Source organism: Colletotrichum tamarilloi, assembly GCF_030869305.1.
Source record: "Colletotrichum tamarilloi strain Tom-12 chromosome Unknown Scaffold_2.1, whole genome shotgun sequence".
NCBI classification, from domain to species: Eukaryota; Fungi; Ascomycota; class Sordariomycetes; order Glomerellales; family Glomerellaceae; genus Colletotrichum; species Colletotrichum tamarilloi.
In genome coordinates, this window is record NW_026849385.1 from 423,063 (window position 1) to 445,759 (window position 22,697).

At 53.1% G+C, this 22,697-nt stretch overlaps 9 protein-coding genes across 9 annotated transcripts; 5 read left to right on the forward strand and 4 right to left on the reverse strand.

The window, feature by feature from the left end:
- Nucleotides 1-162: 162 nt before the first annotated feature.
- CTAM01_00784 (uncharacterized protein) lies at nt 163-375 on the reverse strand (the record flags this gene model as incomplete). Its single annotated transcript, XM_060516831.1, has 1 exon — nt 163-375. One exon carries the CDS (start codon nt 373-375, stop codon nt 163-165), a length of 213 nt encoding a protein of 70 aa, XP_060388293.1.
- A 2,133-nt stretch (nt 376-2,508) lies between these two features.
- Nucleotides 2,509-3,609, reverse strand: CTAM01_00785 (uncharacterized protein; the record flags this gene model as incomplete). Its single annotated transcript, XM_060516832.1, has 4 exons — nt 2,509-2,707; nt 2,765-2,791; nt 2,898-3,013; nt 3,502-3,609. The coding sequence occupies 4 exons, from the start codon at nt 3,607-3,609 to the stop codon at nt 2,509-2,511; spliced, it is 450 nt and encodes a 149-aa protein (XP_060388294.1).
- Nucleotides 3,610-5,998: 2,389 nt separating this feature from the next.
- On the forward strand, nt 5,999-8,112 carry CTAM01_00786 (uncharacterized protein; the record flags this gene model as incomplete). The annotated part of the gene is made up of 6 exons (XM_060516833.1): nt 5,999-6,257; nt 6,422-6,618; nt 6,691-7,037; nt 7,115-7,240; nt 7,342-7,876; nt 7,999-8,112. 6 exons carry the CDS (start codon nt 5,999-6,001, stop codon nt 8,110-8,112), a joined length of 1,578 nt encoding a protein of 525 aa, XP_060388295.1.
- An 892-nt stretch (nt 8,113-9,004) lies between these two features.
- On the forward strand, nt 9,005-10,140 carry CTAM01_00787 (glutathione S-transferase; the record flags this gene model as incomplete). The annotated part of the gene is made up of 3 exons (XM_060516834.1): nt 9,005-9,118; nt 9,208-9,672; nt 9,742-10,140. The coding sequence occupies 3 exons, from the start codon at nt 9,005-9,007 to the stop codon at nt 10,138-10,140; spliced, it is 978 nt and encodes a 325-aa protein (XP_060388296.1).
- Nucleotides 10,141-11,648: 1,508 nt separating this feature from the next.
- Nucleotides 11,649-12,131, reverse strand: CTAM01_00788 (uncharacterized protein; the record flags this gene model as incomplete). Its single annotated transcript, XM_060516835.1, has 1 exon — nt 11,649-12,131. A coding segment is annotated over one exon (483 nt), but the record flags the coding sequence as incomplete, so codon positions are not given.
- A 1,253-nt stretch (nt 12,132-13,384) lies between these two features.
- CTAM01_00789 (uncharacterized protein) lies at nt 13,385-14,043 on the reverse strand (the record flags this gene model as incomplete). Its single annotated transcript, XM_060516836.1, has 2 exons — nt 13,385-13,543; nt 13,918-14,043. 2 exons carry the CDS (start codon nt 14,041-14,043, stop codon nt 13,385-13,387), a joined length of 285 nt encoding a protein of 94 aa, XP_060388298.1.
- Nucleotides 14,044-15,678: 1,635 nt separating this feature from the next.
- CTAM01_00790 (bZIP transcription factor) lies at nt 15,679-17,497 on the forward strand (the record flags this gene model as incomplete). The annotated part of the gene is made up of 3 exons (XM_060516837.1): nt 15,679-15,763; nt 15,889-17,119; nt 17,179-17,497. The coding sequence occupies 3 exons, from the start codon at nt 15,679-15,681 to the stop codon at nt 17,495-17,497; spliced, it is 1,635 nt and encodes a 544-aa protein (XP_060388299.1).
- A 1,142-nt stretch (nt 17,498-18,639) lies between these two features.
- Nucleotides 18,640-20,303, forward strand: CTAM01_00791 (uncharacterized protein; the record flags this gene model as incomplete). Its single annotated transcript, XM_060516838.1, has 4 exons — nt 18,640-18,730; nt 18,785-19,591; nt 19,643-19,811; nt 19,865-20,303. 4 exons carry the CDS (start codon nt 18,640-18,642, stop codon nt 20,301-20,303), a joined length of 1,506 nt encoding a protein of 501 aa, XP_060388300.1.
- Nucleotides 20,304-21,377: 1,074 nt separating this feature from the next.
- On the forward strand, nt 21,378-22,311 carry CTAM01_00792 (uncharacterized protein; the record flags this gene model as incomplete). Its single annotated transcript, XM_060516839.1, has 2 exons — nt 21,378-21,627; nt 21,752-22,311. 2 exons carry the CDS (start codon nt 21,378-21,380, stop codon nt 22,309-22,311), a joined length of 810 nt encoding a protein of 269 aa, XP_060388301.1.
- Between the last annotated feature and the right edge of the window lie 386 nt (nt 22,312-22,697).

Consider the following 22,697-nt stretch of genomic DNA (forward strand, 5'->3'; position numbering starts at 1 on the left):
AGGGAGAGGAGTGAGAGGTGGAAAGAGGATGATGAGGGTTCAGAAAAATGGCGAGGAAGTCGGGATGGACCAGAGTTTGCTCTTTGACAGCTCACGGGCTCCAAAGACTGGCGGAAACAGAAGGCAGACTGTCAGGGTAGAGTAGAGAGTCCTTACCCGATGTTAGACGGACGTGGAATTGAGACAGAATGATAAAGGCAGAGGGGCATGAGAGGTACGGATAGGTACACAACGAAGATCGCGGAGAGCTGGCATGCGAGGCTTGCGATTTGCAATGTCGCAATCTAATGAGGCAAAGTATAAGACGATGAAGCACCTGGGCTTGGGCTGGGGCGGGCTTGTCGTGCTTGTGTCATGACGAATGGGCAGTATCATGTCTCAGTGGACTGGCTGTAGTTTATTTATGATTACCATGGGCATTCATTTGTGGGAGCTCGCGCAGACTCTTGACGTACCCGCGCTTTATGAAAAGGCACGTAAGGTAGTTGATACTTTGCATCCCTATTGAAACAGCAAGGTACGCATACTGACAGTGTTCTGCCTCTGGCTGCCTCTGGACATCAGGCTCGTCGGTCAAAAAGCAACATGTCGTACGGTCCAATCTTCTGTCGTGCTGCCCTCTGTTTGTTGTGCTGGCTAGCCCCAGACTGGCTCTCATCATCCATGGAGGTCCTCCAAAAGACAATCCCCGGCTTTCACGGGGGAGTGCTGGAAGCTTGGAAGTCTGGAAGGGGAGGAATGTTCCATGTGGATGTTCCTCTACCAGGATCAGGGCTGCTTGCCCCTTTGCGTGAGCTCGGCGATGGGGCCGGATGGGCTGACCCTGACCGTTCGGGTGTTGGGTGTAAGAGTACGCAATAAGTGAGTACCACTAAAATGGGGGCAACTACAGATAAGGTACCTGGCGACACGAGGTGGACAATAGAAATCAAAGGGGTTTGAGCATGTATTCTGCCGAGGCAGGGCTTTCTTTCGCAGTCTTCCTCCCTGCGCATGCTTCCTGTCGTCTTCGTTTTCTAGGCATAGAGCATGCCGCAACGGGGGATACAAAAACTGCGAATAGGTACCGCCTGTATGATAATGGAGTCGGTGCAATTCCTCAGATAAAGAGGTGATCAGTTCGGGGAAACAGAGAAAGAATGCCGCCGGAAGCCAGGGCAAGCTGGGATCGAACAAAACAGGGCTGTTCCTTTCTTGTTTTGTACTGTTCAAGAGCTCCCACGGGTTTTACCGCTATTCGCGTCTGGGTCATCCCAGCTGTCGCATGCCGTCGGCGACTTTTCTTTCTCTCTAACTATTCATCTTTTTTCTGGCCCCGAATTTTCTTGCTTATGCGGCAGGCGGGTACGCAGTACGAGAATAATCCCACATCAGCCTAGGACCTTGCGCTTTGGGGGAACTTGCGGGCCAAACGGATCGAATGGATGAGAATAAGGCGCAAGGAGGGATGGGGCTCCGTCCAGTCTCCAATTCTGTTCAAGGTCGTCCCATCCACCGGAAGTCGGAAGTTGTACCTTCTTGTTTCCCCAACGTATTGGACGGAAATCGTACGGCAAGTTCAACCTAGCAATCAATGAGGACGAGGTGCTAATAGTGAGTGCTGTATTAATGTGGACTTGTGGAGTGAGGTATCTTAGTACCTCCGAGGCTCCGCTTGCCTTTCGCACGATCTAGACGGTTACGGAGCTGTAGCTTGCATCTTGCGTTGCTGAATTCCAGTCAAATTGGTAAGGCGGCATCCTTCTAACCCATTTTCACTTGAGATCGTCAAAAGATGGGACCGAGGGATAGACCTTATCTCGGTGACGAGCCTTAGGAACTCACCTCCAAACCGAATTTGGAAGTGATAGAACAACTTGGACTAGTTTCAAAAGCCTCTATTTGATTGCAGAGGGAATGGGGACAATTGACAAAAATCCTCCAAATGTCACAGAGTCGGCCATTATTCCCAGAGGCAAGGTAATGCTTGCCGACGGGGAGACGGGGATAGCAAGGCCATGTGTCTTTTTGAGCCCATGGGGGAGTACCTACGTACAACATAGGTAGCTGCTCTCTATCTGACATTCGGCTCACGCGCCGGATCGCCATACCTTCTTACGCGGGCTTTTCTCGTCCGTTCTCTTAGACGTGAGAATGTTCCATGGGGATTGGATAGAGAGGCACAGAGCATTTTCTCATTTTCATTGAATTTTTCTCTTCAATCGAATCTGGAACTTCCCTCCCACAACCTCCTTGCCTGAAGTGGACCAAGGCAGGTAACTAGACTCCACTAATCAGGTACGTAAGGGGAATGTGGGGTCTCTCTTGCATTTTGCGGAGAAGACCACCAAAGTAAGGGAACCCCCAACTTCCTGCATTCCCCAAACTCTGGGGACGGAGCCACGGGCAGGGAACTTCCAGGTTCCCCCTACTGTTGTATACACCACATAGCAGACAACACATAACACACAGCAGCTTCACACCACCTCGTTCCCCTAAACACATCTCGGCCACGAGGTAGACGGTGGACTAGGCCTGGAAACGACATGCTACAACCCACACACCTTGACACTTCACCTTCCCGTCCTGCGACGGCACTCTTGGGTGACCCCCAATCCGACACTCGTTTTGGACTCTTGGTCTTGCGAGACAGGGGCTTGGAGGCCAACGGAGCGTAGCTACTCCCAAGTATGGAGTACGAATACATCGTGGCACGCAGACACCGAGACTAGAGAAGGCATCTTAGCAATCAGGATAGGGTAGGGTGTGGCGTCCTACCACTTACACGTCCCCTGCAGCCTCATCAACAATGCTGCGGATTGTCAGCAAGCCCACGTCGTGCAATCAACCAGGCCGCTCGTATCAAGCTTCCTAAGTTTCCGCAAACGACGTAAATACCCTCCTTCGCCTCTACATACGGCTTGCGTCCTAAGTCCTGACTCACGGCCCCAAAAGGCTCTGGTTCAACCTCTTTCTGCCACGTTGCCTCCAGGCTCCAGCTGTCAACAGGATTTCTCACGCCTCGACGGCGTTTCTATTGTGCCCCAAAACATGCACACCCATCGTCGTTCCCCTGATCTGGACGGGAAAATTCAAGGCCATTAGCGTCATGGCGCCGCTTACCCTTGAACACAGGCCGCCATCCATCAATACCTCATTTCACTTCCCATGCCAGTTGTCATGGCTGGCCTATCGTCCTGCCGCCCCCATCCTCGGGGAACACAAGCCGGCGCAGCAAGGGTGTTGACCACGACCGTCTCTACTCGTCCAGCGTGTTTGTGTTACCGGGTGTCTACGCGCTTCGAGGCGAATGGTCTGTTTTAGCCTGTCGGCCTCGGCCCAAGCTTCCGCTACTATACGCTCGGATGGGGGATTGACGTCCAGAGTACGAAATGCTCACCACACTCCTGTTGCATCTTGCCGTCCCCAAATGCAGCTTACCTGACCACTAGGAATTCCTTGTTGTCATGCCGAGTTGCGGTGTGCAGCTACGCTTCGGTCTCGAGTAGCTGACTGGCGCACAGTTGCCTGCTGTGGTCGCGGCTCAGTGCCCATCCGACGCTGCCAGGCTACCTTGACCTCGGACACGAGACCTGCTTCCAAAAGCGGCGTACACAGATACATCACCATATGATTGGCGCCTCCGTTACTTTTGGTTTGTGTTTGCTCGTCACCAAATATCAATACTTCAGCTGTCCGCTACGGGTAGCTAACGCCCGCACTTTAGACTCCCGTTCCCCGCGTTTCCACAAAGCATACGGCGCCGCGCCCCGAATCCTCATTCGACCCCACCTTGCAGCAATGTCTCACCTGGGCCATATTTCCCTCAGCTCTTCATCTTACCGCCAATTTTGCGTCAGAAAGCCTTCGCCAAGGCCAGACCACCTCTAGCATGTAAAAAGTCCGTGAGCTGAGTTCTGCCTCACTTGTTGTTGTCAGAGCTAGTAATCTCTTGTGTGTTCGTATTCATCTCAGATTGACGCGAAGCTATAGCCCAGTGGTGGTCTCACTGTAAGGTCTTAAGAATTATGTACGGCAGCATTCCGCCGTTACAGAATTCCATGTCGCAAACGAGATATCTCCTCGGCATGTCTCGCCGTTCTGCGGCGTTACAAGACAAAAGTATCGCCATACTGCTCCCAGTTTGACGTTTCTTCAGAGCTGCGACCGCCGCCGATGGAATCTCGGTTACAAGCCAGTGGATTGTATTAAGCTTGCGCTGTTTTCATGTCTAGACGAGCAAGCTGTTTGAGGTTGTAGTAAGAGGTCGGTTTGTTGAGAACCGTACTTGCATTTGTTGTGGACTGAAAACACCACTCTGCCGCTCGTGGTATTCCTTGCCCAGAAACAATCTTTACCCAGCCCCTCAAGACCGGAACCCGACCGCGTATGCATGGTGAGAAGGGCTCAAATGTTGTCGCCAACAAAAACAACCTGTGCTACCCGTAGACGGACGCAGTTCATGGGGCTTGAACGCCGTCAAAGTAACACACCATGTATGCTCGCGGTTGAAGCACGATCTACCGAAAAGACTTTGGACGATTTTTTCCTGAAAAGTGACGGGGAATCCCAGTGCGATATTCCGATTCGCTGTTTTATTGCCAGTATGCCCGCGCAAGGTTTCGGGGAAAGGGGGAAGAATGAGACGCAACACCCGGCTGCGGTCAGAGTTGGGATGGAAGTGAGATGGGCTGGCATCGCGGCTGCTACCCCGGAGTTACTGGGATGCTCCCGGCCGGGCCACTCTTGGACGGGAGGCTAGCATGCAGACAGACCGCGTTGCTTTGGATCTGCGCCCTCTCCCTCTCTGTGGTATAATGCTTGGATTGTCGTTAGATGGTTCTGAGACTTGACCACTGCAAAGTCCGAAAACTGGCGTCTTGAAGTACGGAGTACACGCCGCTCGTTTAGCTCGGGGCGCCGTGTGGGGCCGCTCCATCTGCAAGCTATTCTTTTAGCGGCCGGGCAGGAACGTCTTCTAAGGCTGCACATCCAACAAGAAGTCGTGATCTATGTCTGATATCTACACAAGGTCGGGTTGAGTAGGAAGTTCACCACTGTAAAATGGACTGGAATTTGACTCGTGGATCTCAAGTGGAAGAATGCGTGATGTATGTGGCCAGGTCTGGTTTCTGCCTCCCTTCTTGACAAACGTCTTCGACCAAGTGGTAAGGGATTAAGATTGGCGTTCGCAATTCAGAGAGCTCCCGGTGACTGATAGGACGAGTTTCAGTGGACGAATATAGGTCAGTCTTTAGAGACAAACCCGTTCAGACAAAGCTTCAAAATGTTGAACTTATCGCGGCCGCCAGTCCTGATCGACTGCCGTAGCAGATACACTCCCCAACGTATGTATACATGTATATCATCAAATTCTCTTAAATCCCTATGGTCAATTCAGACCGATACATAGATCGATTTCCGAGAACCCTTCTATTCAGGCGTAAATGCCAGATATGGTAAGATGAGGTACCACCAACTGCTGAGCCTGTCAGACCTAAGGATGAGGTGCATACAAGATCCGATTTGTAGGCCAATTGATTCTCGCAGATGACCGTATGGCAACATCTGCACATACTCTGGAAATGCAGTCTGAACCTCGATGCCATTTTTGAGGTCGGCTCTCCGCCCCGTATCAAGACGACAGCACACATTGCTTTTCTCAAGCCATTTTCCAATAATTACAAGTTTTCTCGAGCATGGGTGCAAGCAAACTTTCCAACAGACTGGTCCAGTCATAGGGCGAGGGATATCATATCCCGCCGCTCCAGTGGAGAGAGGGAGATTTGCCAAGTGGTTTAATGTGAGAACCAACAGGACCAACGAACGCTGCCATCCGTTGCTCCATCATTTCCGCTCCCCGCTCTCCTTTCCCCTTTGACAAGTGATTCTTGTCTTGTAGCCTTTGGAGAAACATGATTTTTCCCTTCTTCTTCATACTTTACATTCTACAATTCTTATGTACGTCATCATCAGCAAAACATACTTTGACGTATAATCATCCCATTCACCCTTCAGAATGGGTCCAGATATAGCCAGGAGCCCTCTGTTCATTGGTTCGTTCTACAATCAATGGGATCGGCATCCTACCTGGACTCTTCTGGCTACCTTGTTTGTTATCTTTGTGCTGTTCCGAGTCTACGAGACGGCGAGACAGTACCGGCGACTGCGGCACTTTAAAGGTCCTCCTCTGGCAGCTGTATCCAAGTCGTGGCTCCTCAAGACCGTGACGGGATCTCGGGGTCATCTCGAGTTCTACAACGTGACAAAGAAATATGGTGAGTGACTTTATCTCTGTTTTACCAATATGGTGCTCGAGTGCTCGCCGAGTCGTACAATGTGGGGGGGAATTCGCTTTCGAGACATTTAAAGGTCTACTTGAAGGTTTTCCAGACCGCAGGCGCACATGAACCTGAGGCTGATAGAAGCTCAACTTGTAAAGGATCCCTTGCGCGCATCGGCCCCAATGACCTCCTCAACGACGACCCTGGCCTCATGAGGCGCATGCTCGGCGTGCGGAGCGGGTACCGGCGCTCAGACTGGTACGACGGCATGCGCTTCAACCCGTCGAGGGACAACGTCCTCTCCTGCAGAGACGAGGATGAACACACCAAGCTTCGATCAAAGATGGCCGCGGGCGTGAGTTATGTCAGGGGAAACCCCCCCCCCCCCCCCATCGAATCAGTAATTGACGAAGATGGCTCTCCTTAGTACTCTGGCCGCGAGGTCCCGGCCTTTGAGCAAAAGATTGACGACAACCTCGTCCGGCTGATCAGACTCATTGAACGCTACGTCGACGGGAGGGAACCATTCGATTTTGGGAGAAAGGCGCAGTTCTTCACGCTGGACGTCATTTCGGATCTCGCGTTTGGGGAGCCGTTTGGGTTCGTGGCGTCTGATTCGGATATGTACGAGTACATCAAGACGACGGAGGAGAATTTGCCCGTGTTTATGGGCATGACTGTTGTACCCTGGGTTATTAGATTGTTCCGGTATCCTTTTCTTAGGTCGATGTTGCCTACGGCGAAGGACCCGCTGGGTTTTGGTAAGGTGATGGGGTGAGACAGATCTGATGTTTCTTATCCTGATTTGATATTGAGCATTGCATAATTCCCGCTGACATTCCCGCATATAGAATAGCCAAAAGGTTCTCCGCCGAGCGATTTGGTCCTGATGCGAAAGTCGAGAGGGATATGCTGGGTTCCTTCGTCGCCCATGGCCTCACGCAAGAGGAAGCTGAATCCGAGATCCTGCTCCAGATGTAAGTTGTCTACCCACCTTTTCTCTTTTCAGTCAGGGAATATGATTAGGGGAGAAGGATGGGCGAGAAAAAAAAAAAGACTGACGCATCTCTTACAAAAGTATCGCCGGCTCCGACACAACAGCAACAGCAATCCGCGCCACGCTCCTCTATATCATCACGAACCCCCGCGTCCACAATAAACTCCTGGCAGAGATCCTCTCTGTATACAACACCACTGCTCGCCGTCCCATCATATCCGACGCCGAAGCCCGCAACTTACCCTACCTCCAAGCCGTCATCAAAGAAGGGCTGCGCATCTTCCCGCCCGTGGCGGGTCTGATGGCAAAGCAGGCGCCGCCAGAGGGCGACACGTGGAATGGCGTCTTCATCCCCGGCGGCACGCGCGTCGGGTGGTCTTCATGGGCCATGTTCCGCCGGCCAGACGTCTTTGGCGACGACGCGGACGAGTTTAGGCCGGAGAGGTGGCTTGCCGGTCAGGGTGAAGATGCAAAAGAAGAAGACGGGACGGCAGGCGCAGCAGAGAAAAAACTGCGCGAGATGGAGGCTACGATTGAGTTGATTTTCAGTTATGGGCGGTATCAGTGTCTTGGGAGACCGGTCGCGTTGATGGAGTTGAACAAAGTGCTCTTCGAGGTACGTGTTGCTGTGGCGAATTCTCTTTCTCCTGCTCTACTCTCCTGCGCCATCCCAGCACGTTGGAAGGGGACCGGAAGGCCTGATTTTCGAGACAAATGCTGACAAGGGTGTTCTCTCAGCTGCTTCGACGACTGGAGCTCACCATCTGCGATCCGTTGGATCCTTGGAAGACTTTCAACTGCGGTATCCACGCACAGTCTGAGTATTGGATCCGGGCCCAGCGGAGAAGGTGAATTATGGAATCTCACTGTTAATTTTCAGCTCTGGACTTAGCTGTGCAGGACAGTAGGCCTGATACTTTCTGAAGTACGTTGTAAATTGTCTAGTGTGCCTAAGGTCGTTCTTGGAGGTTAGCCTATTTGCTTGCGGGCTGGAACCAACAGTAATATATGCTGTAGATTGTCCTGCTATATGACAGCTGAACTCCTAGCAAGCCATATGACAGTTTGCGCCTCTATATATACGTTATGTTGCGCGAACCTCAAAGCATTATGAAATGAGAGTAAAACAATTACGAAACCAGGGAGGAAGACGTATGTTGCAATCTATTATGCCTCGCTGAAGCACCTCGCTCATGGCACCTTCTCTCAGCCCTCGAAATGCCACCTTAACTTCATAACAAAGATTCTTCTACAAAATGGATCCGAAATCAATATCATTGTCTTGAAATTTCTACTCGAGATTCTCAATAAGAAAACACCGCGAATTATCAAGTCCTGAAGAAAAGAGAGGTTAAAAGTATAACACCCAATTGGCTGACTCACCTCGGTGAGCAACCCCACAAAGCACTCCCATTGGCTTCTCTTATCCCCCTTTAACCCCGCATACTCCACGTTAGCTTGGGAACCGCTAGGTGCCCCCGTCGCGTTTGTGCCTCGGCATCTCGAACATATCTCCCGGTCGTTTCGCAGATTTCCCGCCATTCTCTTTCATCGTCATCGACCGTTTGAGTCCTCGAAACTTCATCCACTGCCCAATTTCATCTCATCTCATCTCATCTCATCTCAGTTTAGTGCTTTTCACCGATAATCAACAGAAGCTCGCTCATCTCTCATCGCATTCGCACCTCATCTCACTTCGTCTCATTCTCGATCGCTTTAGGCGTAACACCCCAAACCGAACATAATGGCTTCATCCGACGAGGACAAGAAGATTGTGCTGTACCACTACTCCGCCTCGCCCTACGCGAAGCGGATCGTGTGGTACCTAGCTCTCAGAGGCATCCCCTATGTCCAGTGTGTAAGTCGACAATTCTCACACCTCCATCTTCACCACGATTCGTTTTCCGTGGTCCTATTCATCTACAAAAAACTAACAAACCGCTCCAGATGCAACCACCAGTCCTCCCCCGCCCAGACGTATCAAAACTAGGCCTCAACTACCGCCGCATCCCCATCCTCGCCATCGGCCGCGACGTCTACCTCGACACGCGCCTCATGCTCCGCAAGCTGGAACAACTCTACCCTTCACGGCCCCGCCTCGGCGCCACCACCCCCGAACACGCAGCCGTAGAACGCCTCCTCGAAGCCCTCATCATCGACTCCGTCTTCTCCAACGCAATCAACGTCCTGCCCACGAACCTACCCATGCTCAAGGACCCCAAACGCACCTGGTTCAAGGACCGCGAGGACTTTGTCGGCGGCAAGCTCTCCGCCGAGACGATAGAGCGCGGACGGCCCAACGCCGTCAACGAGATCCGCCGCACCGTGGCGCTCCTCGAGACGACGCTGCTCGCCGACGGGCGGGACTGGGTTTCCGGCACGAAGAGCCCTTCGCTGGCGGATATCGAGGCCGTGTAGCTGCCGCATTGGTTAGCTTCTCTCCCTGGCGCGCTGCCGGCGGAGCACGTTTCCAAAGAGCAGTTTCCCAAAGTATTTGCCTGGATCGAGCGCTTCCAGAAGACGACCTCGGACGCCAGAAAGGCAGCTGGGAAGGTAGCGACGGTGTCGGGCGACGAGGCGGCGGAGATCGTCGTCTCGTCGTCGTATAACGAATCGACTACGGGAGGAGTCGACGCCAAAGACTTGCTGGTGATCGCGCAGGATCTCAAGGCGGGCGACGAGGTGATCGTCTGGCCCGCCGACACGGGCGCCTCGCACAAGGACACGGGGAAGCTCGTCAGCCTCGACGGGGATGAGGTCGTCTTCGAGGTCACCGGGCCCAAGGGTACCTCCGTGAGGGTTCACGCGCCGAGGCATGGGTTCCGGGTGGAGAAGCTGGAGAGGTATAACGCGCGCACCGGGGCGGCCGCGAAGCTGTGATTTCTTTTCTTTCTTTTTCCCCCGCGAGCGACCACGGCCCGAAGTCGTTTTTTGCAACCTTCGTCATTCGCCGGGTGCCGTTGCCGGAAGAGGGACTGGGTATGTTGCTCCGGCCAAAGACCTACTCATTCCTGAGTGTCTTTACAAACCGGAGCGAGCCTTCGGGGGGGGGGGGGGGGAAGACTCAGAAAAACGTTCTATCAGAGCTCGGCGTGACACCATGCGGCGCAGTTTGGGAAAACGTGAAACAAAAGCCCGCGCTACATCACTGATAGACTACCCATCGAGAATCTGGAGCTTCATCAGACTTTGTTAAAGAGGGGAGGAATGTGATCAACATGCAGCTCCGAAACATATCAGGGCGCCGCGGCTAGCGACTAGCTGAGATGTTCTGCAATTTAAACATGCTGAAATAAGCCACAAATGATGACCGTCCACACGACTTTCCCATCGTCCCGGCGTACCGAGAAGCTGTTTTCGGCTTCGAGATGTCAGACCGCGTGTTACGCGAATACATGGGCCGGAAAGGGCAAGCTGAGTTTCATCCCAGCATGCACTGGCTTCCACAACTGAGGTTGCCGAATGTTTTGTTGTCACTGCTCAAGAAATGGAAATGGGATAATTTGCAACGGCTGAAGATCGAGTGGCAATCTCGATAAGCTAAAGATGAGTTCCAAAGTAGGCTTGGCGGAAGGATGAAGACTGCTACCAACAAGCCGCGGGACGTAGGCTTCCACGTCCGGCTGCTACGCATGCCGATATAGATTTTGATGCAATACCCGGGATTCTTTGGACGTACCAGCCTATCATAGTGGATCGTATATGTGCCGGTATGGCTCTTTGTTTGACATCCCATCCATCCTATGGTCTTGCTCGATCTATTCGGAAGAAGGGATATTTGGACTTGTATTTGCGTGATGTGAAGCGAAGAAGATATGGGCGCCTAGTGGAACAAACATAATTCAAATGTTGATAATCAGTATTCGGAAAGTTACCTTGTCGATCCGGCAAAGAGGCGCACAACCCGTCAGCTGAGTCTATGTCGAAGGTTCCATCATAGACAAGCGCGCTGGCGCGTCGAAAATTCGAAGCCCCAGATTATCGGACGAGATCCTCCGCCAGGGACCCGGAGGGGAGTTGAGGATTACACAAGGCACTTGTGGCGCCGACCCGGTGGAATGGGGCAGCGGACGCCGCCGGACGGAGAACATTGGGCCTAGACAGCACGATAGGTCTAAGCTGACCCTGCTACGGCCAAGCGTGATGTTTCTCGTCCGAGGCACGACGTGGGTTTGTGGTTCTGGACCCGAATTCCCCATGCGACGTTGTGGTCGTTCGCACTTCGCTAGAGGGAAATCGAGCATGCAGCAGTCAGATCGATATCGAGATTGATGCCGAGCCTGGGTTAAGACTGGGCGTCCATCAAACGTGCCGTCTCATCCATCCTCTAGACGGATTTCTGCCGTCATCGCTCCGTCAATGTATTCTGGGGAAAGCTTTAGATCTGGTTATTCCAGCATGAGCTCCGTCGAGATACCAGGGCCAAGCTGGGTACCATAATGCGTCCAAGGCTCAAAGGGGTCGGTCGAGTGGACAGGCCCCGTGTACAGTGTGACGCGACGCGCTCGCGAAAGTGCAAAGTTTGAGCACAGTGCGATGTAAAGATGGTGCGAAAGGAGGAGCAAAGGCATGCAGGATGCAAGGATGTTCTCCGGGTCTAGTGCGTCATACGACGGTAGCCGACGGGACAAGTCAATCTGCTCCGGGAATACGTACCGTTTGCTGACTTGAGACTCCCCGTTCGCTGGTCGGATGCTTCCATTCTCATTCACCTCGGCGTCCAGCGCGAGAACGTAGCAACATCCCCCATCCAAGCAAACCACGCGTGAAGAAGACGGGAGCAAGCGGTCCTCGCGGAGCAATCCAGTGGGTCGCCGGAAATCAGAGAATTTTTTTTTGGAAATTCCGTCATTGTCGCAAATTACGGACCCTTCCTTATCAGAATCGCAACCTTCACCGTCGATGAGGACAGTTCTTGACACAAACTCGTCGTGCGGATGACTCTGAACAAGTCAAGAGACCGTTTCAATTTGGTCTTGATCACTGTTCGGACCTCGAGCAACCATGGCAAGGTACCACACCTTTGAGGATCGCATCGCCGACCGTGCCGGGGCGACCATGAGTGGGCAAGCAACGTTGGGCTCGTTTGCTTGGCTTTGTTGGCTCAGATTTTCTATTCGTCAGCATCTTACTAGACATAGTTACGTCATGACCAGTGACGCCACCAATGCAATACAAGAACTGAAAAGTATCGAGACATTGCGGACCCAATTGCAGAGCCGATATTGGCCAAAGCTGTGACCATCGAGCGCACTTGGTGCCGTTTTCAAGAACTTTGCCAATCTTCCGTCTCAAGCTAAAAACAGGTCAACCCTATGAATAAGGCCGTGACGTAATGTTTGGAAGCAGACAGACAGACTCGCTTGCCAAAACGGAGAGGTATCAGCTAGTTTGTTAGCAACAAGAAGCATGAGTCCTTGCCGTCGACGGGTTATGGAAACTGGGAGGATGCAGAGTATTCCAACAGTTCAAGTGGTTTTTCCGTGTCTGGCTACCCGAAGCCTAAAGGGTATCGCTACGGAGCAAGATAGATGTGCCCCGTCTGGCGCGATTGTTGTGACGCAATTTGTTGTACGGTTACTCTGCAGTTGAGTGTGAGAGAGCGGGGACTGGCTACAAGGGCCTCCCTGACCAAGCTGCAGCTCCTTGGGACACCCTATTGGATATTGAAGACAGTAATTTGCCACTTCGGGTTTCCCAGTCGCGTCAAGAACCGACCGTCGATGTTGCTAGTCCTGCGGCTCCTGGCTCATTCTCACCGGCAGATTTGGTCCAGGAACTTCAGGTAGCTGCAGCTTAGAAATTCATGGCTGACAGCCGCTGTGCAAGGGCAAGCAAGTGCGACGACTTGTGTTGATGGTTTGATACAATCGTGGTCGGTACGTAGACAAGTGTAGGTACTAGGTAGGTGCCTGTGACTGTACAGTGGCTATACGGTTCAGGTAGCGTAGACCGGCGGGATCGTGATGGGGATGAAAACTCTTGCTCGAAAAGGAAATGAGCATGTCGATCTCTTCACCGTAACGATTTACCTGTGGCCAGATTCCTCCGGGAGGCCAGCAGCCGCACGCTTTAGACATCTAGCAGGGAACAGGTGGCAGGTGGTCCGATGGCGTTGACTGTTCTAGACTCTCGCGAAAGGTGAGATGCAGGGCAGGGCGATGCGAAAGGCCGGGTCGAGGCCATCGTTGACCTGTTTTCTTGTGGACGAGGATAAATAGCAGTATCCGTAGAGAAGAGGGTGGCTCGGTGGGCGATTATGAAGGAATGGGAGGTGGATGTTCTGCCGACTCGTGAAGTCAGTACGTCAGTTGCGCAAGCTCCACCTGGAGCGGCGCTTGAAAGTCGAGGCAAGGCCCAACCAAAGGGAAGAAAAAGAACAAAAAGAAGAGGGACAGGATGCCATGGCCCTCGAATGCGACAGGAAGGAAAAGTGATGCAATCAATGCAGGGGTCGGAAGACTTGGGGGAGGGGACCACCAAATGGAGACGTGCAGCCACAGTAGAAAACGTTGGCTGCAGATACTGGCTGGGTGGTGCCAGGTGCGTTACGATAGTGAGGGGGGAATACTTGGGCCACCCCCCGGACTTGCATTTTCAACCAACCGGCAACTCTCACTGTATGGTAGCTGGAGCCTGATTGGTCAGCTCACGTACAGTGTGTGCAAATACGCCGCCCGTGTTGGCGACGACCGCCTGATTTTCCACATATACCGTATAGTGCGGATAACCTATCAGGCTGACGGCGGACGGGACGGTGATAGCAGCGTGGAAGAGAAACATTTACGTGCCGAGCGTGGGAGGGAAAACTCAGCATACTCTATCTACTTAGGTAGGCTCTACCTCACGGCAGTCTGAAGACCTCAACAGCGAGCCAAGACATGATGGTGGTGTTGGCTGTGGTCCGAGGCATTACAGCAGCCGTCTCTACATCTTCCTTTAGCTGATAAATCAAGATAAGGCGAAGACGAAAGAGACAGAGTGGCCACTCAAAGGCAAAGATGTGTCCATAGATGGAGAATGCGAACGAGATGGTGCGCGGCTTCGGCAGACTCGTCTGCCGTCATTCGCCTGAGGCGATAAGATGGGATGGAGTCTGATGTACGGAACAAAGGTACACATGTTGAGTCGCCCTACAATCCCGTCACAGTGCCCTACCGAGACTACCTACTGCGTAAGGTACCCTAGGATCTGTGGTCGAACCCCCAGCATGTGCAGATAGTTGGGCAACTAAGCCATTCAGACGCTCGAGATAGCTTGCGAAATGCGAGAAGGGGGACTCGATCGAGGACGAAGTGTTGACCAGGTCCTCATGTCGGTTGCAATCGAGGCAGCATTCGTTCCTACCGTTCCTACCTTCCTTCTCTCGCGCCATTGTTGAATGCGCGCTACGTACCTGTCCTCCAGCAGAGGTACCTGGAAAAGGTACTTACCTTAGTTACCTAGGTTGCTGAACTGAGGTGGAATGCCAGACAGGTGTGGTGGGACCATTCCCCATTGGTAAGCCGTTCTTGGACGTCGGGGCATTCGGCGCACAGTGCGACAAATCATTCCCCACAAAAGCCCCAGCGTTTCTCGCAGAACGGGGAAGGGGGAAGAGAGAGAGGAAAAAAAGGTCAGGAGCAACGGATAGCGAAAGGAGAGGAAGGAAGCGCGCAAGAGGAAAAGAGACAGGAAGCCTGAGAGACTGAACGGGGGACCGGGGGGTCGTTGTTGGAAGGGGTGGGCACTGGACGTGGATGGGGACATGGACATGGACGTGGGCGTTTTGGTGTCAGAGTGTGCGCCGCCGCCCACCCATTTTCTTTTCTTTCGTGCGCCCTCGCTCTTTTTTTTTAAAATCGACCACCGCGCAACGTCATACTTGACCTGTGACGTCTGCCGTTTTTCTCCCCCGACATCTCACTCTCACAACGATACTCGTTCTACACCCCCATCTTAGCACGTCCCCGGGTACGCATCCAGACAGAGGCCACAACTACGCAATACCTCTCATCTTTCCTGCTGGCGGCCGTAGAGAAGGAGAGAGACAACTTTTTTTCTCACCACCGTCGTCGATCGTCGAAAGCCATTCCATTCTTGTGCCGCTTCCATTACAGAGGAGCGCTGCAATAGCGTAGCTGCTGCCTCTGACGGCTAACCTTTTGCTGCCGTCGCCATCACTGCTTTGCCTGTCCCTCCTGTACTGCGCAGCGGATTGGTTTCCCCCCGATCTCTCATCGCTTCCAACCCAGATCTATCTTTCTAAGCTTATTCTTCTGCGTGTCCAACTCCTCCTCTGACCTCATCTGGCTTTTTCAACACTACCATACCTACATCATCATCCCTACCCTGCTACCGTCACCTTTTGCCTTTGGCGTCCACCCCACAAACGTCAACAGCTTCTTTCCCCAAATATAATACATCATCGTCGTCATCATGGGGACCTCACCGAACCACGCCTCGACCGGGGGTGATACGAAGTCACCCAAACAGTCCAACAATGCCACTCCCCCACGTCAAAGTAAGTCGGACACCCTCTCCATCCCCTTACTCGCTGATTCTTCACCGGAAGACATCGTCGTTGCTGCTATTATCGTCGTTGTCGTCGTCGTCTTCGTCGTCGTTCACTCGCTTACCACAACATAGACACCATTCCGGAAGTGAAGCAACCCGACCCGAGTTTGAAGCCCGATGCTGACGGCGCGAAACCTCTTGGCCCTCCCCCTCGACCTGGACAGACGACTGGAAATACTCCCGACTACTTCGGCGCCGGAGCCGCCTCTCTCAGTCTGGAGCCCAATCCTTTTGAGCAGTCTTTCGGCGGAGGCGCGCCAGAGACACCAGGTGGTACGAAATTGCCATCCGTTGCTGCTCTGACCTCGCCATCTTCGTTGCTCCCTGGTAGCGGCGCAACTCCATTCAACTGGGGAGGAGGTTCTCTGCGAACCGGTCCTTTGAGCCCGGCCATGTTGTCAGGTCCTACCAGTGACTACTTCAGCGATACGCATCACCTTCGTGGCGGATTCCCGACCCCGAACGAATCTTCGTTGAGAACTGGCTTGACTCCCGGTGGCAGTGGTTCCATGTTCCCTGCCCCCAGCCCTAACTCTCAGCAACTATTTGCTCAGCTGGCCAGTGGTGGTGCCACGCCTAGCACCATCGATTTCCACCGCACTGCGTTAAGTGCCGCTGCAAAGCGTGATACGCAGGCCCAGAATCAAAACCAGAATCAAAACCAGAATCAAAATCAAAGTCAACCCCAAAATCAGACACAGAACCATAACCAGCAACAGGCAGCTGTGACATCGCAGCCGCAGGAGATGCCAAACGGTGCAACCGCTGTCAAGACTGAGGCAAAGCAGTTCGACCCGCACGATAACGACGCAGCGAACGGTCTGTTTATGCTTGCTCAAGGCGCACAGGGAAGAAACGGTGCTCCAAACGGCGGATTCGCGGCAGCACAAGCACAATCTCAAGCTCACCCACCTCCGCCACCTGCTCAAGGCGTCAACACGTCACCTCAAATGAGTGCTAACGGTGCTGGATCTGTTGGCGCGGGGTCGTCAGTCCGCGGTGTGAGCGAAGGCGGAAGTGCCATGTCGGATGAAAGCGAGCAAGCCCGTCCCGCAGCTAGGGGCAAGGGCAAGCGCAACTCGACTGGCGGCGCATCGACAAATGGCCGAAGAAAGGCTGAAGAGCCACCGGCAAAGGCCCCTGCCGCTAAGAAATCAAAGCCGAATAACAACATCCCCCCTCCTGATATGATGGGGGATGATAGTCAATCGGATGACGACGATATGAAACACGAGAATGGTGAAGGTGGAAAGTCAAAGATGACTGACGAGGAGAAGCGTAAGAACTTTTTGGAACGTAACAGGTAAGTTCCAACATTCCAAAAGTCGCTCCCGTTGGTACCCTGCTAATCTCCTCATGCAGAGTTGCCGCCCTCAAGTGTCGCCAGCGCAAGAAGCAGTGGCTGGCGAACCTCCAGTCAAAAGTTGAACTGTTCAGCAGTGAGAACGATGCTCTCACAGCTCAGATCACGCAGTTGCGTGAGGAGGTTGTCAACTTGAAGACATTACTCCTGGCTCACAAAGACTGCCCTGTCACGCAACAGCAAGGCCTTCACGGCGCCTTCATGCAACAGGCCATGGAGCCATTCAATCCCCAGATGAATCCGTATGGCATGGCCGCTCCTATTCCCAACCAGCAAGTCTTGGCGGCGGGCCAGGGTGTGCAACGCCGCTTTTCATAGGATGACGAAGCCTTGTACAACAATCATTTCGAATATGAGGAGTTGGAGGATTCGATCCATCAATAACAACCCGTTGAGGTTGTCCGTCTCGGATAGTAAATGGCGACATCGAGACTACGACTTTCATGCTGTTCCATTCTCTGGCCTAGTCATATCTTACGGCTCAACTGTATCATCATTATATACGACATTTTGGCGCCAATATCTTCACTTCGTTTCTACGACGGGGTTGCAAGCAACCAGGGAGAAGCTGCCTAGTAACAGAGGCAGTTTACCTTGAGCAGGTGGAGGTGGGGAGTTTGGCAGGCGTCATTGGCTTGCTGCAATCGTATCAGTCCATCATTGGAAGGGCTAGATACTGGGCATATACATCAAAAGGAGTTCAAGGGTTGGCAAGTCATTTGAAAGGGTGTAGGCGTCGAGGGGTGGTTGATGGGAATAAGCCATCTTCTACTAGCTGATTGCTTTGATTGGATTTATAGTAGCAATGGTAACAAGAGCTGCATGAACGGCAACGCCTCGTGGTCATTTAATTTATGAGATTTCGCCCCATAATGAATCTTGAGATGATGTGTGCATAGACGAATGTGTATGAATTTTTAACTTATGGTTCTGTACATGCAAACGGCCACCACCATGCCCAGGATACCTAGACATGATGAGCCGCAAACCAGGTTATGACTGAATAAGGTATAGATAGCTAGGTATCGGGACAATCCGTCGACAGTGGTGAGTGGAACCATTACCTACCTAAGGTAACGTATGGAAGTGATGTAAGTGAGGCAGTCGTGTTCCAGGGTTGTGAGTGGTCGAGAGGGGTTTCCCAAAACGGACTAGCGCAACCTTCCGGGTAAACCATCCCTCACTCTTGTAAACAACATCGCAGAGAAGGACCACCCCAACTTCGTCTCGCGCCGCCGACTACCACACCCGCCGAAACGCGAAAATCACGACAGCACCCCGGAGACCATACTTCTCACAAAATTGGAAATACGCAAGACCGCACCAAAGTTTTGTTCGCTTGGGATTTTTGACGCGCCAATTGACGCGCTTTTCGATTGCCTCGAGGCGCGACTTTCCGATTCCTACACCGAGCGCCACCTTTTGTCTCTCGACCGCATGCTTCATTTAACGCGCCATCCATGACGACCGTCATTCGCACCCGTCACCCGTTGCAAGTCATTAGCATGAGCAACGAGCAGCCAGAGAGAAGGAAAAGCAAGCGTCTTGCGGGTGAGTTGGAGGAGCGCGGGGAGGCGGCAAGGATGATGCTAAAACGACGCGCAGCTTCATCGGTTTACGACGAGCAGGATGGCGACTTCCACTTCACGCGCGGATCCAAATCGAAGCGAGTTAAGAACGCAGAACCCGAGCCAGAGCCCGAACCGGAAATTGAAACTGAACCCGCGCCACTACCCCCGAAAAAGTCTGGAAGAGGAAGGCCAGCAAAAGGACGCGCTTCGGCGACAGCGAAGGCGCCCGAGCCCTCATCACCAGTAGCTGCGCCAAAGGCAGCAACATCATCAAAGCCGCGAACGCGACGGACAGCGAGCACGCAGCCGGCGGAGGACGACGAGCTACAACTGCTTCCGCCTAAGCGCACGACGAGCCGAAGCACGCGCAGCTCGACTGGGAAAACAGAAAAGGCAAAGCCTGTCAGGAAACCAGCACCGGAACCAGTCCCGGAGGAGGAGGAAGAGCACGATGAAGTTGACAGCGCGACACCGAGGGAGCCGGAGCCGGATAGGCGGCGGACGCCACGCGCCATTGAGGAACCAGTCGAGTCTGCAAAAATCACGCTTCCCGTCAGTGACACGCCAGTTATCAATCGCAACAAGGAAATGAGGAAAAAGGGCGGAGGGAATCGTCGGAGCAGCACGGGTATGCGCGGCCGGAGAGCAAGTTCGCTGATTGAGAGTGGGCATAACGCGATACCCCACCGAGAGGTTGAAACTGCAGAATTTTACAAGCACATTGAGTCGGAGGGTCTCATGGAACCAAGACGGATGAAGCAGCTTTTGACGTGGTGTGGCGAACGAGCATTACTGCAAAAACCGCCCCATGGCCAGACAGATTCCAATACTGTTTTGGGTGGTGAGTAAAATTTGAAACCTGGAAAACCCGTGCCCAAGCTAACTTTTCCAGCTCGCTATATTCAGGAACAGCTCTTGAAGGACTTTTCTACAAAGTCAGAATTTTCAGACTGGTTCAGCCGAGAAGAACAGGGGCCAAAGAAGCCTGTAGTCTACCTCCCAAACCCGCGTAATCTTGAACATCAAGAGAAAATCGAGCAACTGGAACAAAAAGTCAAAAGGTACATTTTCCGAATACCCGATTCATGAGGATGCAGGGACTAACCAATCATAGATTAAAACTAGAAAAGAAGAAATGGCTGGCGCTCAACAAACCGCGCCCGGATATCCCGCCACTCTTCTCAGAAACAGACACAGCACAAACAGCAACAGCGGCCGACACATCCATCCTCGAGCCGAATGAGGCAGAAATGTTGAGCTGGCTCACCGACCCGGCATCCTCCTTTGAAAATGTCCGCGCCAAGACGCTCGCCCGCCTACAAAATACGCAGTCGACACTGGAGTTTAAGGTGGACCAGCTCGCGGACGGCATACACAAGCTCTCCCAACGCGTCGACACGGCGGGCCGAGAGGCGGATAAGGTCCTCTCTCTCAGCGCCGCGCGGCTCAAGGAGCGGGAGGTGAGGGAAAAGGCCAACGCGGGCACCAAGGAGATGCCCGTCATGGAGGTGCTCCGCAGCCTGGGGAGGATATTACCAGAGGGCGGGGAATAAAGGAACGATTGCTATTCCACACACAACGCCGCCGTTTCTCTCCTTTTTCTTTAATGACGACCGACCTTTGAGAAGGGGGGGTATAATGACTGATATGAAATTGTGGTGGTTGGGTGGGCGGCGAGGTTTATTCCTCTCTTTTTTGAATTGGCTGCCCTCGAAGGGGGTTGTTTATCGAGATGGGGGCCATCTCTGGGGGTGACTGGCAGACACAACGTTTTCGTTCCTTCTCTTTCGATGCTTGTCTTGGCATGGAATCGGCGCTGGAGGCGGGCTTTTTGGGGATGGAATTTGAGAGGTACAGACTGCATCTCGAACGGAGTTTTCATTTAGCCAAATACCCACATGTTCTTTCGCTACCCGCGTTTCTGTAGTATGGTCCTGTGATGATGTCGTTCTTGAATGTTTTGGCTCGTCAGTGTTGGGCCGGATGGGATCAACATTGATATTTGAGGAACTTTTGATAGAGTCGCAATGTGAGGCGCGTTTCTCTTCTATTCGAGTATCCTTTCAAAATGTCAGCTATGCAACACAACCAAGCTTTTTCGGTATCACTATCGGAATGCTATCTCAAGACCTTGAAATAGTCCCCGCACCTCCGCATTCTATCCCGGTGCCAATGAGGAAACTTGACTCATTCCGATCTGGATAGTGAGGAACTACGCAAGGACCCTGTTATCAATGCCTTTATTATCTGCAGTGCCAATACAGTGTACTGTGCACGATCCAAGCCACTTCCGCGTGCACGTCAAGATCGAACCGTCATACAGTGTTGATATCCGTGATATACGGTGAATATTTTCCTACGGTCCGAGCTCCTATTGCAGCATCAGAATCAAGGGTCTTATACAGTTTTCGAGGCGAATTACGGACGGGAAGTAGTTGCTTTGTTCGTCCTCCCCCTCTACCTCGGTAACGTCAAAACCAACTTCGCACCTATCACAGCGTCCACTTTGTAAGACAAATCCCCAAGACACCCTTCTCACCACCGACAACCTCGACTTTGCACAAGCGCAACGTCGGAACCGACTATTTTCTTCCAACCAACACCCCGAATCAAATCGCAAAAAAAAAATGTCGACAGTAGCCCGCGCTCTCCGCCCGGCAGCTCGCCGCCTCCGCGTAACGGCGCCGGCACCCACGACGACGGCGGCGGCGGCGCCCCTGATCCTCCGCAGATGCTTCGCCGACAAGCCGCCGGTCTACACCGAGTCCGCCGTCAACAGCGAGCTGGGCGTCGGCGAGTTCGAGGGCATCAAGTTCCGCGTCGAGCCGCTGCGGCGTCAGGGCGAGGACGAGCGGACCATGCGCGCCCGTCTTCTTTGTGAGTGCCTTCCCTCGGCGTTTTCTCTTACTCGACTCTTGTTGAGGGAACGATGGGGAGAGAATACAAATTTATGCAGAAAGTAAGATCCCGAGAACTAATCATTGCCCTACGAATAAAACAGACCAGTCCCGCAAGCGCGGAACCCTCGAATCAGACCTCCTCATGTCAACCTTCGCCAACGAACACCTCCCGCACATGACAAAGTCCCAAATGGCGCAGTACGACCTCTTCCTCGACGAGAACGACTGGGACATTTACTACTGGGCCACCCAGGAAGAAGCCCCCTCCGCCTCGGCCTCGACCACAAAGACGTCGTCCTCCTCTTCCCCCAACGACACGCTCGCCTCCTCCACCGTCAACGCGGCAGAATCCTACCGCCCCGTCGGCTCCGGCGCCGCCTCGACGATCGACTCCGGCAAGACCTCTAAGCCGAAAGAGGATGTCCGCACGCAGGACGTCCCGGGCGAGTGGGCCAACACCGTCGGCTCTTTCAAGGCGCAGTACCGCCCCGTGCCCGTGCGATGGCAGGGTAGCGAGATTTTGGAGATGCTGAGGGCCCACGTGCGGAGCCGGCGTGCGGACGGGACTGTTGGTGTGCACCGGGACGTGCAGGAGCGCAAGGAGGGTGGGCTTGGGTTTATGCCGCCTCTGTTTGACGTTGATAGCGCGGGCAAGAACTAGAGAGATTTTAGATCTCGCTGTGAGACGTGCGCCGACGAGTTTGGGGGAAAGAGGTTTGAGACATTGTACCAATATCTATCAGGAAATATCATTTTGGGCGGAGAGGGTAAGATTTGTGGGAGCATGGTACATTATAAACGGCTTCATTGGAAGCTTCATTGCATGGTATGGGGTGGAGAGAGATAACGTTCACTCGGGAGGTGGATGGGCTCACAGCAAGGCTTCGTTGGAAGCACTTGGCACGTGGAGTGATGTCGTACACATCTGTAATTTGACAGCGATTAGAGGCTGCTAGCAGAGTCTCCGGAATAGACGTGTTACTGAAACAGTGTACAAGATCCAAGGAACAAAGACTGAGCGCTTGGGACCGGACGAAATTGCAGATA